The sequence below is a fragment of the Chiloscyllium plagiosum genome, chromosome 9, assembly GCF_004010195.1.
Source record: "Chiloscyllium plagiosum isolate BGI_BamShark_2017 chromosome 9, ASM401019v2, whole genome shotgun sequence".
Classification (NCBI taxonomy): Eukaryota; Metazoa; Chordata; class Chondrichthyes; order Orectolobiformes; family Hemiscylliidae; genus Chiloscyllium; species Chiloscyllium plagiosum.
This window is the reverse complement of record NC_057718.1, coordinates 76,291,826-76,305,024: the sequence shown is the minus strand read 5'-3', so window position 1 is coordinate 76,305,024 and position 13,199 is coordinate 76,291,826. Positions and strand designations below refer to the sequence as shown.

The 13,199-nt window shown below is 40.1% G+C and overlaps 1 protein-coding gene across 6 annotated transcripts in view; it reads left to right on the top strand.

Annotated features, from left to right (window-relative positions):
* The window catches only part of senp6a (SUMO specific peptidase 6a), a 167,423-nt gene that overhangs the window by 17,743 nt on the left and 136,481 nt on the right, over window positions 1–13,199 (top strand). For 4 of the 6 annotated variants that reach the window (XM_043696247.1, XM_043696244.1, XM_043696248.1 and 1 more), the window contains exon 2: window positions 9,233–9,332. In XM_043696247.1, the coding sequence (XP_043552182.1) occupies window positions 9,233–9,332 (100 nt within the window). Of the gene's footprint in view, window positions 1–9,232; window positions 9,333–13,199 lie in introns of those variants that run through there. The other 2 variants (XM_043696250.1, XM_043696249.1) reach the window with 2 other exon arrangements.

The window sequence follows — 13,199 nt, the reverse complement described above, 5'->3', positions numbered from 1 at the left end:
TTTCAAATGTTGGAAGTGTTGTTAGATGCCAGTATTTTCCAGATTTTCAATATAGTCAGATTGGTATTTAATTATATAAAGCAAGAATAATTTCAGACTCATACATCAAATGTATGAGTCCGAACTCATACATTTGATACTCAGGAATGTCTACTGAATAAAAAGAAAATAACTGTCCAGTTGGTGTTTCTATTTGTGTACTCTCCAGTTGCTAAGATCAAAGAACATGCAACTATACAATTTGGGAATGGGTCCTTTGGCCCACAATGTTGTGCCAAACATGATGCCAGCTTAAACTAATTCCTTATGCTTGCTTTTGGTCCAAATCCCTCCATTCCTGGCATATTCATGTGCTTATCTAAAAGTCTCTTAAACGTGTCATCCCATTTGCATATCAGTTGAAGCAAACACTCAAACACAGTATGGTTCGACCTTCTTCACCTTTATTCCGAGCCCTGGAGAGAGCGCGATTGCCCATGTACACAAAGACATGAGTTCTCTGTTTTCTTTCAAACAGTAGGTTCTTAAGGGGTTACAGAGGAACCTTGATTATCTGAATATCAGTTATGAATTTCTGATTATCTGAAAAAGATCTCAATCTCGATAGAAACATTACGCCAAAGAGGTGTTTCCAACACTGATCATGTCTTTTGTTCACAATGATTAAAAGTGAACTCGGCTTACTGAAATGCTGCCGAGAACAGACCTGGACGTTGACGGGAGCCCAAATGACTGATCTCACGCGGTCTCTCATACTTTCCTGGGAGTTCTACAGAGTTCTACCCCTTTCCCCAGGTAATCTCTCCAACATTATCCTGCAAAGGGCAAAGGTGGAACTTGTCAAAAATGTGTGTGTGTGTGTGTGTGTGTGTGTGTGTGTGTACGTGTGTACGCATGCGCGTGCTATTTTGAGACTCACCCCAAAGGCCACTGTTGGTGTCCAGTCCAGCTGACCTGGGTGGGGGGGGGAAGCTGGTGGGGTGGGTGCAGATGTTGCGGGGAGGAGTTGGACAAGGTTGTGGGGGCATGTGTGGTTGGGGGTTTGGGCCAGGGGCAGACGAGAGGTGATGGAGTTATATTGGATGCTTGCATTCATTTAGCTGAGGTGTAGAATATAGGAGCAAGGAAGTCTTGTTACATCTTTATAAAACATTGGTTAAGCTACAGATGAAGTAGTGAGTATGGCGACCAGAACTTCATAATCAGGAGGGTGTGATTGCATTGGAGAGGGTGCGGAGGAGATTCACCAGGATGTTGCCTGGGATAGAAAATCTGTTATAAGGAGAGACTAAATAGTCTGGGTTTGTTTTTCTTGGAGCAGTGGAGGCTGAAGGGGGAATCTGATTGAGATACACAAAATTGAAAAGCATAGGCAGAGTAGATTGTGAGAAACTCTTCCCCATGATATTTGTGTGTAAAGCTAGACGGCACAAGTTTAAGGTGAAGCAACAGTTTAGAGGAGATCGGAAAGAGAATTTTTAGACGCAAAGGGTGTTAGAAATATGGAATGTGCTGTTTGAATGGGTGGTGAAGGCAGATACTTCCTAAATGTTGTGGGAGTATCGAGATAAGTACTTGAGATAAGTACTTGAAGTGCCAGGGCATTGTATACTTGGTCAAAGGACACAACAATGAGATTAGTGTAGTTTGGTGTTCGTTGGTTGACATAGTCATGGTGGGTCAAAGGTCCTATTTCTGTGCTGTAGGACTCTTTGACTCAAGGAAGGAGGCCTTTAGGTAAGGGATCAATTAATTATTATGATTTGATTATGATTAGATTAGATTCCCTACAGTGTACTGATTAATTTAAGGATTTTCTTTTCCTTTCAATTTAAGGCTATGTGTCAAAGATTAGTGGTAAACCAGGGGATTGGGAGAGTTTCAAAATTCAATAACGAAAAACAAAAGAGAAAATAAACTTGAGTATAAGCTTGCAAGTAATATATAAAAAGACATTGTAAGAACTTCGTTAGATATGTAAAAAGGAAAAGAGTGAACATGAGCCTTTTAGCGAATGAGGCTGGGGAAATAATAATGGTGAACCAGGAAATGAACAAATACTCTTCTTTAATCATTATGGTAGATGACTAACAACATCCCAAAAATATTAAATAATCAAGGAGAGGTAATAAGTACAATATCTCTCACGAAAGGAATAAAAACCTGAGACAACTAATGGGGCTAATGACTGATGGGTTGCATCCTAGGATATTAAAGGGAATAGCTACTCCGATAGTGGATGCACTGGTAGTAATTTCTCAAAAATCCTAGATTTTGGAAAATTCCTAAAGGATTGGAAAACTACCAATAAACAACAGTTAATCAAAAAGGGAGGCAGACAAAATAAAAACAGGTAACTAATAAACTAGTAAGCATAACTCTTTGGGGGGGAAAAAAGGTCTGTTATCATGGGTCTAATAACAGTATTTAGGAATGCTTACTAAAATGAAGTAGAGACAGCATAGCTTTGTGAAGAGGGATTTATGCCTGAGAGGCTTATTAAATTTCTGAAAAGGTCACAAACAGTAAAGGCAAAGGGGAACCAAATGATATAATATTTTTGAACTTCCAAAAGATCTTACAGAAGTAAGATCAGTAAGTTAAGAGTCCATGGTGTTGGGGATAGTATATCAGCTTGGATAGAGAATTGGCTAACCAAAAGAAAGCAGAAAAGTCTGGATAACTGGGTCTTTTTCTAGTTAGCAAGACGTAACTAGTACAGTGCCACAACATTTGGTACTGGACTCCTATCTGTTTACTATCTATATTAATGATTTAGAGGTGGGAATAGAAAGTACTATAGGCAAATGTGCAGGTGACACTAAAATAGTTAGGAAAGTAAGTTGCAACCAAGAAATAAGAAATTAACAAGTGGTTATAGATAGATGAGGTGAATGGGTCAAAATTTGGCAGATAAAGATTAATGTGGTTAAGTGTGAGGTAATCTGTTTTGATTCGGGGAATAGAATGGCAATTTATTATCTAAAATGGAGAGAAAATTCAGAGCTCTGTGGTGCACAGGGATTTGGGTGTCATCCTGCATGAATCACAAATAGTATGCAGATACAGGTAATAAGGAAGGCAAATGAAATTTTGGCACTTAGTGTAAAAGGAATAGAGTAAGAAAATGTAGAGAAATGCTGATGTAACTATCCAAGGCATTAGTGAGACCACTTACTTGAGATGGAATACAAATGTATTGGAGACAGTTCAGAAGAGGTTTACTAGATTCATTCTAGAGATGAGGGGTTTGGCTGATGAAGAAAACTGAACAATTTCATCCTATACTCTTGAGTCTAGAAAGATGAGAGGAGACCTAATTGTATAAAAGATGCTAAAGGCGGTTGACAAAGTAGACCTTTGATAAGGATGTTTATTTGTGGGACAATCCAGAATGAGAAGCCATAGTTTTAAGATTAGGGGTAGCAGATTCAAAACCCAGATAAGGAGAGAATACTTATCTTACAGGGGCATGAATCCCTGTTGTTCATTCCCCAGAGTCCAGTGGATGCTGGGACATTGAGTAAATGCGTTAGTGTTCTGGAAAGCAGGCAGGAAGGTCGAGTTGAGGCCAAGATAAGCATGGTCATATCAAATGGGGCAGGCTTGAGAGACTAAATTGTCTACTCTTAATTATTATGTTGTTATATATATTTGTGACTAGGATAATGTAATTTTATGCACTGTAGACAGGTGTGCTGGGAAGGCAAGTGTCAGACTGCCACCAAATTAAGTGAGTGGGCAAAAAGTTGGCAAATTGAACACAATGTTGGAAAATAGGTTATGCATTTTGACAGGAATGGAGGAGCTGAATATTGCCTAAATGAGGGTTTTGAGAGTCCTCACACATACATCTCAAAAGACTGGCATACAAGTTCAGTGGGTAGTAGAGAAGACAAATGGAATGTCAGCCTTTATTTCAAAGAGGGTAAAAATAGTGAAGTCCACATTAAGCAGTTTTGGACCCCTTAGCTAAAAAAATTTGTACTTGTATTGGAGTCAGTCCCAAGAAAGTTCACACGTTAATACCAGGTGTGGAGGGATTTTCTTATGAGGCGAAGTCGAGTAGTTTGGACCTGTACTTATGAGAGTTTAGAAGAATGAGAAGCAACGTTATTGAAATACATAATTATCTGGGGGCTTGACAGGGTCCATGCTTAAGTGATTGTTTCCCCGTTTGTGAGAAGATCTGTAGCTCGGGTGCTCGTTGCTGTGGTTCTGTTCGCCGAGCTGGAAGTTTTTGTTGCAAACGTTTCGTCCCCTGTCTAGGTGACATCCTCAGTGCTTGGGAGCCTCCTGTGAAGTGCTTCTATGGTGTTTCCTCCGGCATTTATAGTGGCCTGTCCCTGCCACTTCCGGTTGTCAGTTTCTCTGGCATGTCTTTGCTTAGCCTGTCCCAGGATAGATGTGTTGTCCCAGTCGAAATGGTGTTTTTTTTTTCATCCGTGTGTAGGGCTATGAGGGAGAGGGGGTTGTGTCTTTTCGTGGCTAGCTGGTGTTCATGTATCATGGAATTTTATAGATGGCGTTGGTTTTGTCCATGGGTTGTACTGGAACAAACCACGACAAGCAGACAAAACACAGCCAGAAACCCTAACCACCTTACCATATATCAAAGAAGTTTCAGAAATGATAACCAGATTACTGAGATCCCTCGGAATCCTAGTAGCACACAAACCCACCAACACTCTCAAACAAAAACTAACAAACTTAAAAGACCCAGTACAACCCATGGACAAAACCAACGTCATCTATAAAATTCCATGCAAGAACTGCCACAAACTACGTAGGACAAACAGGAAGAAAGTTAGCCACAAAAAGACACGACCCCCCTCTCCCTCATAGCCATACACACGGATGAAAAAAACCACCATTTTGACTGGGACAACACATCTATCCTGGGACAGGCTAAGCAAAGACATGCCAGAGAATTCCTAGAGGCCTGGCACTCCAACCACAACGCCATAAACAAGCACATAGATCTAGATGCCATCTATCAACTCCTCAAAACGAACAGGAAATGACATCACCACAAACCCCAGGAACCCCATCCAGGAGAAAGATATAAATAGAAAGCAGGAGACAACAGCTTTGCTTCACTTGGAGGTCGCCACTGATGATGTTACCTAGCCAGGTAATTAAACATCTGGATATCAAACCTACAGCTCAGCGAGCAAACCTACACCCTAAACAATGTTGCTCAGTCTGCACATACTTGCTACAGATGTGTTCACTCTGGACCACCTTGGTGTCTCGTAGCTCCCACATGCTGCAGCAACAATGTAGCACCTATCTGCCATATCCACCATACTGCAGTTAATTTATCAATTAATCACTCCAATATCCTGCTCTTTGTTTTTAAAATGAGTATCAATTTTATACTTTGCAACCCAATTTTTAAAAACAAAGGAAAAAATAAACTAGAGACCTAATCTTTAAAGTCAAAGTAAGGAATGTTCGCCAGTCCTACTTAGCAATCAACTTCTTTGTTTAGGCAAATACAACCAAATATCTGTCTCCTTCCTCTACTTAACTCCTTGAGATGTTCAACTCTGGTACTGCGTTGAAAGCTACATTCAGTGCTAAGTTGGCTGCTTACATAAGCTCTCAACAGAAACTGGCTTTGCTCATTCACTTAAGGATCCAGTTTCAGCTGGTTGTTAATTAATCAACTTTCACTGCAACTCCTTTTGTTTTAAAAGAAAACCTTGTTTGAGGCTGGTGTCCATTAAAATTTAAATTATACATTTCAATTTAACTGGAATTTTTGATATTCCCCCATCTCCTGTCAGTTTAGACTTCTTATTTAAAAAAAAGCTGACTGGGAACCTGTTGAACTGCCACCAGTCAAAGCCACTGTCAGTAAACTTTTTTTTGTTTTTTACAAGTCTTTCTGAAGTTTGGAAACACTGTCAAATGGTGGATTTCCAAAACCCCATTTGGCATAGATTTTTCAACCCCATTTGCATTCTGAAACGTGTATTTTATAATTATGATGTGTATAAATACACTTATTAGTGCACTGTCAGATTTATTCAGCTATGAACATGTGGGCATCACACAAGCTTGATACAGTTTATCCAAACCAGAAGAGTTTCTGTTCAGTTTGGTTTTCTCTTGTGGTAACCTGCTTGGTTCTAGTGTTACTCTGGTCTGCTATGCTAGATCCTTTGACAGCCCAGCTCCTACCCATCTCCCCTGAAAGACAAAGCAGGGGAGATGTCTTGTGTCAAAATAATGTACTTCCATGTCACATACCAAAAGTTTAATGTTGTACATTAATATGTAAAAGACAGCAAATTGTGGTAAACATTTAAAATCTCTGGCCAGATCTCAGCAGTATTATTTACAAAATTAGACCGCACCTTTCAGAATGGATTTGAAGGCTTTGAGGATGTGTTGTAGAATGACACTCCAGATGGGAGATCTTCAGTTTTGTGGAGAGATTATAGTACATGAGATTTCTTTTTAGAGAAGACCAGGTGAATCAGAGACCTGTCAAAGTACTGAAAATTAAGGCGTTTTAGTACTGTTGGTTAAAATATACAGTTTTGTCTGGCATGTAACTTAACTGGAAGTCATGGATTTGAGACAATTGAGACAATCTCAATTGAATTCAATTGGGCATAAGAGGAAATTCCTTCACACAAAGCATTGTTGAGATCTGGAATGTGCTACATCAATGACTACAGGAAGCAGATTCCATAGGAATTTTCAAACAGTTCGGGAATTTGCACTTAGGACTAATTTGCAGGATTTAGCAAAAATATTTGGAGGCAAGATTAAATTGCACAGCTTTTGCAAGGACTTTAAAAAAACATGACTCGCTGAATAACTGCCTCATACACTGTTGATTCTATGATTGACAACCAAAAATGGGGAAGGGATGCTTGAGGTAGTCAAATCAGATCACTGGTGTATGTCTATTTTTTCGTGCCAGAGTGAATTATGGAAGTCATATTCAGAGGCCATGCGACAGCTTATGGCTTTTGAATTTAAGGTTTCAAATGTTAGTGTGTTGGAGAAATAGCAAGCTTGAGAGCCAAAGTAGTAAGCATAGAAGCATGGTTACTGTTGAAATAAAAATCAAGCGATGGAGAAACTCAGCAGCTCTTGCAGCATCTGTAGAGAGAAACTAAATTGGCAAGCCAGAAGATTGAAATGGAAATTCTGTTGCAGAGAAGAACATACCTGAAAGAGATTAAAAGTTTAATTGGTCAGTTTCCCCACCACTTCCGATTTATGTGTCAAATTTACAGCATCTGTGGTATTTTAGACTGTAAGAAGTAGGAGCAGAAATTAGTCTTTCAGTCCATTTGAGTTCACTCTCACTTTTTGTGAGATCTTGGCTGATCTGATAATTCTGGATTAGTGGTGCTGGAAAAGCACAGCAGTTCAGGCAGCTCCTTGGATGCTGTCTGAACTGCTGTGCTTTTCCAGCACCACTAATCCAGAATCTGTGTTCCAGCATCTGCGGTCATTGTTTTTACCTAGTTGATCTGATACTTCTCAACTCCACTTTTCCTGCCTTATCCCAAGGAGTGCAGGTTCATAGCTCCTTGAAAGTGGTGTTGCAGGTAGATAGGATAGTGAAGAAGGTGTTTGATATGCTTTCTTTTATTGGTCAGAGTACTGAGTACAGGAGTTGGGATGTCGTGTTGCAGCTGTACAGGACATTGGTTTGCCCGCTGTTGAAATATTGGTGCAATTCTGGTCTCCTTCCTATCAGAAAGATGTTGTGAAACTTGAAAGGGTTCAGAAAGGATTTACAAGGATGTTGGCAGGGTTGGAGGATTTGAGCTACAGGGAAAGGCTGAACAGGCTGGGGCTGTTTTCCCTGGAGCGTCGGAGGCTGAGGGGTGACCTTTAGAGAGGTTTACAAAATTATGAGGGGCATGGATAGGGTAAATAGGCAAATTCTTTTCCATGGGATGGGGGAGTTCAGAACTAAAGGGCATAGGTTTAGGGTGAGAGAAGAAAGATATAAAAGAGACCTACGGGGCAACTTTTTCACGCAGAGGGTGGTACGTGTATGGAATGAGCTGCCGGAGGAAGTGGTGGAGAAAGTGAGGACTGCAGATGCTGGATGTTGAAAAATGTGGTGCTGAAAAAACACAGCAGGCCAAGCAGCATCCGAGGAGCAGGAGAATCGATGTTTTGGGCATAAGCCCTTCTTCAGGAATGTGGTGGAGGCTGGTACAATTGCAATATTTAAAAGGCATTTGGATGGGTATATGAATAGGAAGGGTTTGGAGGGATATGGGCTGGGTGCTGGCAGGTGGGACTAGATTGGGTTGGGATATCTGGTCAGCATGGATGGGTTGGACCAAAGGGTCTGTTTCCATGCTGTACATCTCTGACTGTATGAATGGTTACTGTTGAGTTGTTGATGAAGCTTGGAGATGTGGCAAGGAAACAATTATTCGGTGAATGTGGGAAACTCAAAGATCGCCAGTTGATTGTGACTGTCATCTCTTTTGATGATGGCAAGGTTTTGAGGGGCAGGCTTTGGAATTTATAGGAGAGGAGTGGATTAAACTTAGGCATGGATAGATCAAACTAGAAGTGCAAATGGAGTATGGAACCAGCCAGTAAAGATGCTGAACTTAAGCTGAATTTCCGATGCAGTCAGGAAGTGGTTGAGTTGATGCAGATTGGTTGCATGCAAGTTGGTTCACAGTGAAGTGTGAGCACATAGGGACTTAAGAATCGTAATTCAGTAGGGGTTTGATTGAAATTTAGGGAATACTGAGAGCCCTGATAGAGTAGACATGGAAGAGATGTTTCCACTTGTAGGAGAAACTAGGACCTGAGGGCACAGCCTCAGTAAAGGGATGACTCTTCAGAACTGAGGTGAGGAGGAGTTTCTTCAGCTGGAGGTTGGTGAATCCGTGGGATTCATTACCACAGAATGCTATGGAAATCAAATCATTAAGTGTACTTAAGGTAGGTTCTCCATTATTAGGGGATCAAAGATTACAGGAAGAAGGCAGGAGCATGAGATTGGCAAATATATCAGCCATGACTGAGTGGTGGAGCAAACGCAATGAGCCAAATAGCCTAATTCTGCTCCATTGTCTTATGGTCTTGTAGTGAACATTTCCATACCTATTTACAACTAAATTTAATGTCGCAAAATAGTGTTTTCTAGCTAAGCATCCTTGCATATTAAAGAGAAAGGAAGTAGTTACTTGTCTATTTTCCATCTGAACTCTTTCTGATTTTGTTTCAGCTTTGGATAGATCAACAGCTCAAAGTGATTGTGGCTTTAAAAGTAAGTGGAGCTGTGAAGAGGTAAAGAAAGAAGACTCTGCTGTGAATACAGAAAAGAAGTAAGGAGATTGTTCAAGTTATGAACAACTGGTTTCTGGTTTATGTTTAATCTTGCATGAAAACAGAGTAATACAGTCATAGAATATGGAAATAGACTCTTCGGTCCAAGTGGTCCAAGCTGACCATGTTCCCAGACTAAATTAATCACACCTGCCTGTGTTTGGCCCATATCCCCCCAAATCTTTCCTATTCATGTACTTATCCAAATGTGTTTTAAATATTGGAACTGTGTCTGTGTCCACCACTTAGTCTGACAGTTCATTCCACAGCACTCTGTGTAAACAAAAACATTTCCCCTCCTGTCCTTTTTTAAAATGTTTCTTTTCACCTTAAAAATATGCCCCCTAATTTTGACCACTCACTCTATACCTTGTCTATGCCCCTCATGATTTTATAAATCTCTGTAAAGTCACTACTCAACTTCCTATGCTCTAGTGAAAAAAGTCTGAGCCTAATTTTATAACTCAAACTTCCCATTCCCAGCAACGTCCTTGTAAATCATTGCTGAACCCTCTCCAATATAACGATATCCTTTCTATAGCAGGTCTATAGAATTGTACACAGTACTCCAGAAGAGGCTTCACCTCCAGTATAACCTCAATATGATATCCCAACTCGTATATTCCAAGGTCTGAACAACAAAGGCAAGCATGCTAAATGCCAGCTTAACTGCCCTGTCTAACTGAGATGCAAATCTCAAAGAATTATGTACCTGAACTCCTAGCTCTCTCTTTGTTCTGCAACACTACCCAGGCCCCACCATAAATCTGTCAAATTAAACTCCAACTGCCCTCTTCAGCCCATTGACCCAATTGATCAAGAGATCTTTGCAATCTTTGGCAACCTTCTTTACTGTTCACTTTACCACCAATTTTGGTGTCATCCGCAAACTTATTAACAATGCCTCCTATACTCCTATCCAAATTGTTTATATAAATGACAAACAGAAGTGGAATGCTGCTTCTCATAGGCCTCCAGTCTAAAAACCAACCCTCTGTATACAGAGTCTCAAAACCAATCCTCTGTATCCTACCTTCAAGTCAATTTTGTATCCAGTTGGCAAGCTCTTCCTTAATTCCATGATATATAACTTTATTTAATTAGTCTACTATAATTTTGGAATGAGGAATAGGTGGATCTCACTGACTGAGACCCTTGATTGGTGTTGTTAACCTTGGCCAATCAGTGCCTGGGCTGACAGATATAAATGGGAGATTCAGCGAGTCTCCTAATTCATGGGACTGACTCTGAGCTGGCTGGTCAGAGCCCATATATTGCACGTATAACTACTAGCCTGGTGATGGGATACTGGCGTTTATGCAGTTATTTCGTAAAGCGTTTGACAAGGTTCCACATGCTAAAGTCTATGTTAGCAATGTCTACCATTCTGTTCTCCTCAATCTTTTTGGTTACTTCCTCAAAAAAACTCAATCAAGTTTGTGAGACACAATTTCCATTGTTCAAAAACCATACTGTCTATCCCAAATCAGTTCTTGCCTCTCTGAATGGATGTAAATCCTATCTTTCAGACATCAAACTCACAGGTCTATAGTTCCCAGGCTTCTCCTTATAGTCCTTCTTAGATAAAGGCACAATATTAGCCACCCTTCACTGCTCCAGCACCTCGTGGTTATAGATGATACAAATATTTCTTCAGGGCATTGAAATTTCTTCCCTAACTTCCCACAGCATCCTGGGACACACCCAATTAGGTCCTGGCGATTTATTCAACTTTTGTTTTTCTAAGACCCGCAGCATGAAGTCTGTAAAGTGAACTGTTTTATAAACATCAATATTTATTTCCCTGAGTTTCCTAGCCTTCATTTCTTTTTCCACAGTAAAAACAGAGACATGAAAATTAATTTAGTATGTATCCCATCATCTGAGGTTCAATGCATAGTTGACCTTGTTTATCTTTAAGGGGCCCTATTCTCTCTGTTATAGAGCCATAGAGATGTACAGCATGGTAACAGACTCTTTGGTTGCTCTTAATGCATGTATAGAATCTCTTCTGGATTATCTTTAACCTTATTTGCCAAGACTATCTCATATCTCCTCTTTGCCTTCTTGATTTCCCTCTTAAGAATGCCCCTACACTCTTTATATTCTTCAAGAGGTTCATTTAATCCCAATTGTCTATATTTAATGTATGGCTCTTTCTTACTCTCAACTAGAACCTCAATATCTTTATTCATCCATGTTCCCCATTTTTATTCGCCTTGCCCCTCACTCTAACAGGAACATAATGCCTCTGAACTCTTGTATTAACACTTTTGAAAGTTTCCCAGTTGTCAGATATTCTTTTACCTGTAGACAATCTATTCCAAACAACTTTTGAAAGTTCTTGTCTCATACCATTAAACTTTGCCTTACTCCAATGAGAACATTTATGGAAATGTTATCCTTTTTCATAACTATTTTAAAGCTAATAGAATTATGGTCTCTAGTCTCACAATGTTCCACTAGTAACACTTCAGTTGCTTGCTTTGCCTTATTTCCCAAGGGAAGGTCAAGTTTTAGCTAATTGCATTTTTCATATCTTGATTGTTTTTATAATATCCCATTAACAGCTGAATTTTATGTTGGTGAGAAATGCCATTTCGATAGAGCAACTATTACTGATTTACTGTTCTAGTGCAGTAAAACACACCCTTTGGCAAAAAGGTAAATTCATACACTGATTCTTGCAGGCAGAAGGGAGCAACACCCATAGAGAGATTTTAGAGAAGGTCAAGGAATCCTTTACTGAAGCTTGCAGTGTTTCTGGACTCCAACATCTAGTGCTAATAACAAACTGGAAAAACCCTGAACTGGGAAAACTGGCCACTCCCCTTCTGTTGTTGAAGTAGACTCTTCGGCACGTCTTCTTTTAGGTCCTCTCTTTGAAAAAAACCATGGACAAAATAATCTTTTTAAAGTGTCAGCATTGTCACATACCTCAGTATAAACTTTCGAAGACATGATTGTGCAGTGCACCTGCAAGCAATTTTGCCACCAATTTCCATTGATTTTTCTGATGCAGACTCAACTCTGTAACTATTGCTTTTTAATAACATTAACAGATGATTTAATCTTCATGTTGATTGGGTTAATCAAATTGGAAAGAGTAGCTACAACAACCAAACCACTGGAGATGTCATGGAGCCACCCAGACAATAGGCTATTTTGGATTAGGTACTGGGATTTGAGGCAGGTTTAATAAATGGGAAACATAATAAAATTTAATACTCATTTCAACAATGAGAAATTGCATCAGAGCAGCTGTGTTTTCTTTAAATGAAGGGAATTATACTGAAATGAGTATAGAGTTAGCTAAAGTGAACAGACTGACGGGCAGAGGGGGTGGGGTGGCAATGTTGGTAAGGGATGATATTCAGTCCCTTGCGCGGGGGACATAGAATCAGGGGATGTAGAGTCAGTGTGGATAGAGCTGATAAATTCTAAGGGTAAAAGACCCTCTTGGGAGTCATCTACAGGCCCCCAAACAGTAGTGTGGATGTCGGATGTAAGTTAAATCAGGAGCTGAAATTGGCCTGTCGCAAAGATGTTACTACAGTTGTTATGGTGGATTTCAACATGCAGGTAGACTGGGAGAATCGGGATGGTATTGGACCTCAAGAAAGAGACTTTGTGGAGTGCCTCCGAGATGGATTCTTAGAACAGCTGGTGCTGGAGCCTACCAGGGAGAAGGCAATTCTGGATCTGGTATTGTGCAACTAACCAGAATTGGTCAGGGACCTCAAAGTGAAGGAGCCATTGGAAAGTAGTGACCATAATACAATAAGCTTCAATCTGCAATTTGAGAGGGAGAGGGTACAATCGGAAGTGACAATATTTCTGTTGAATAAAGGGAACTATGGAGCTAT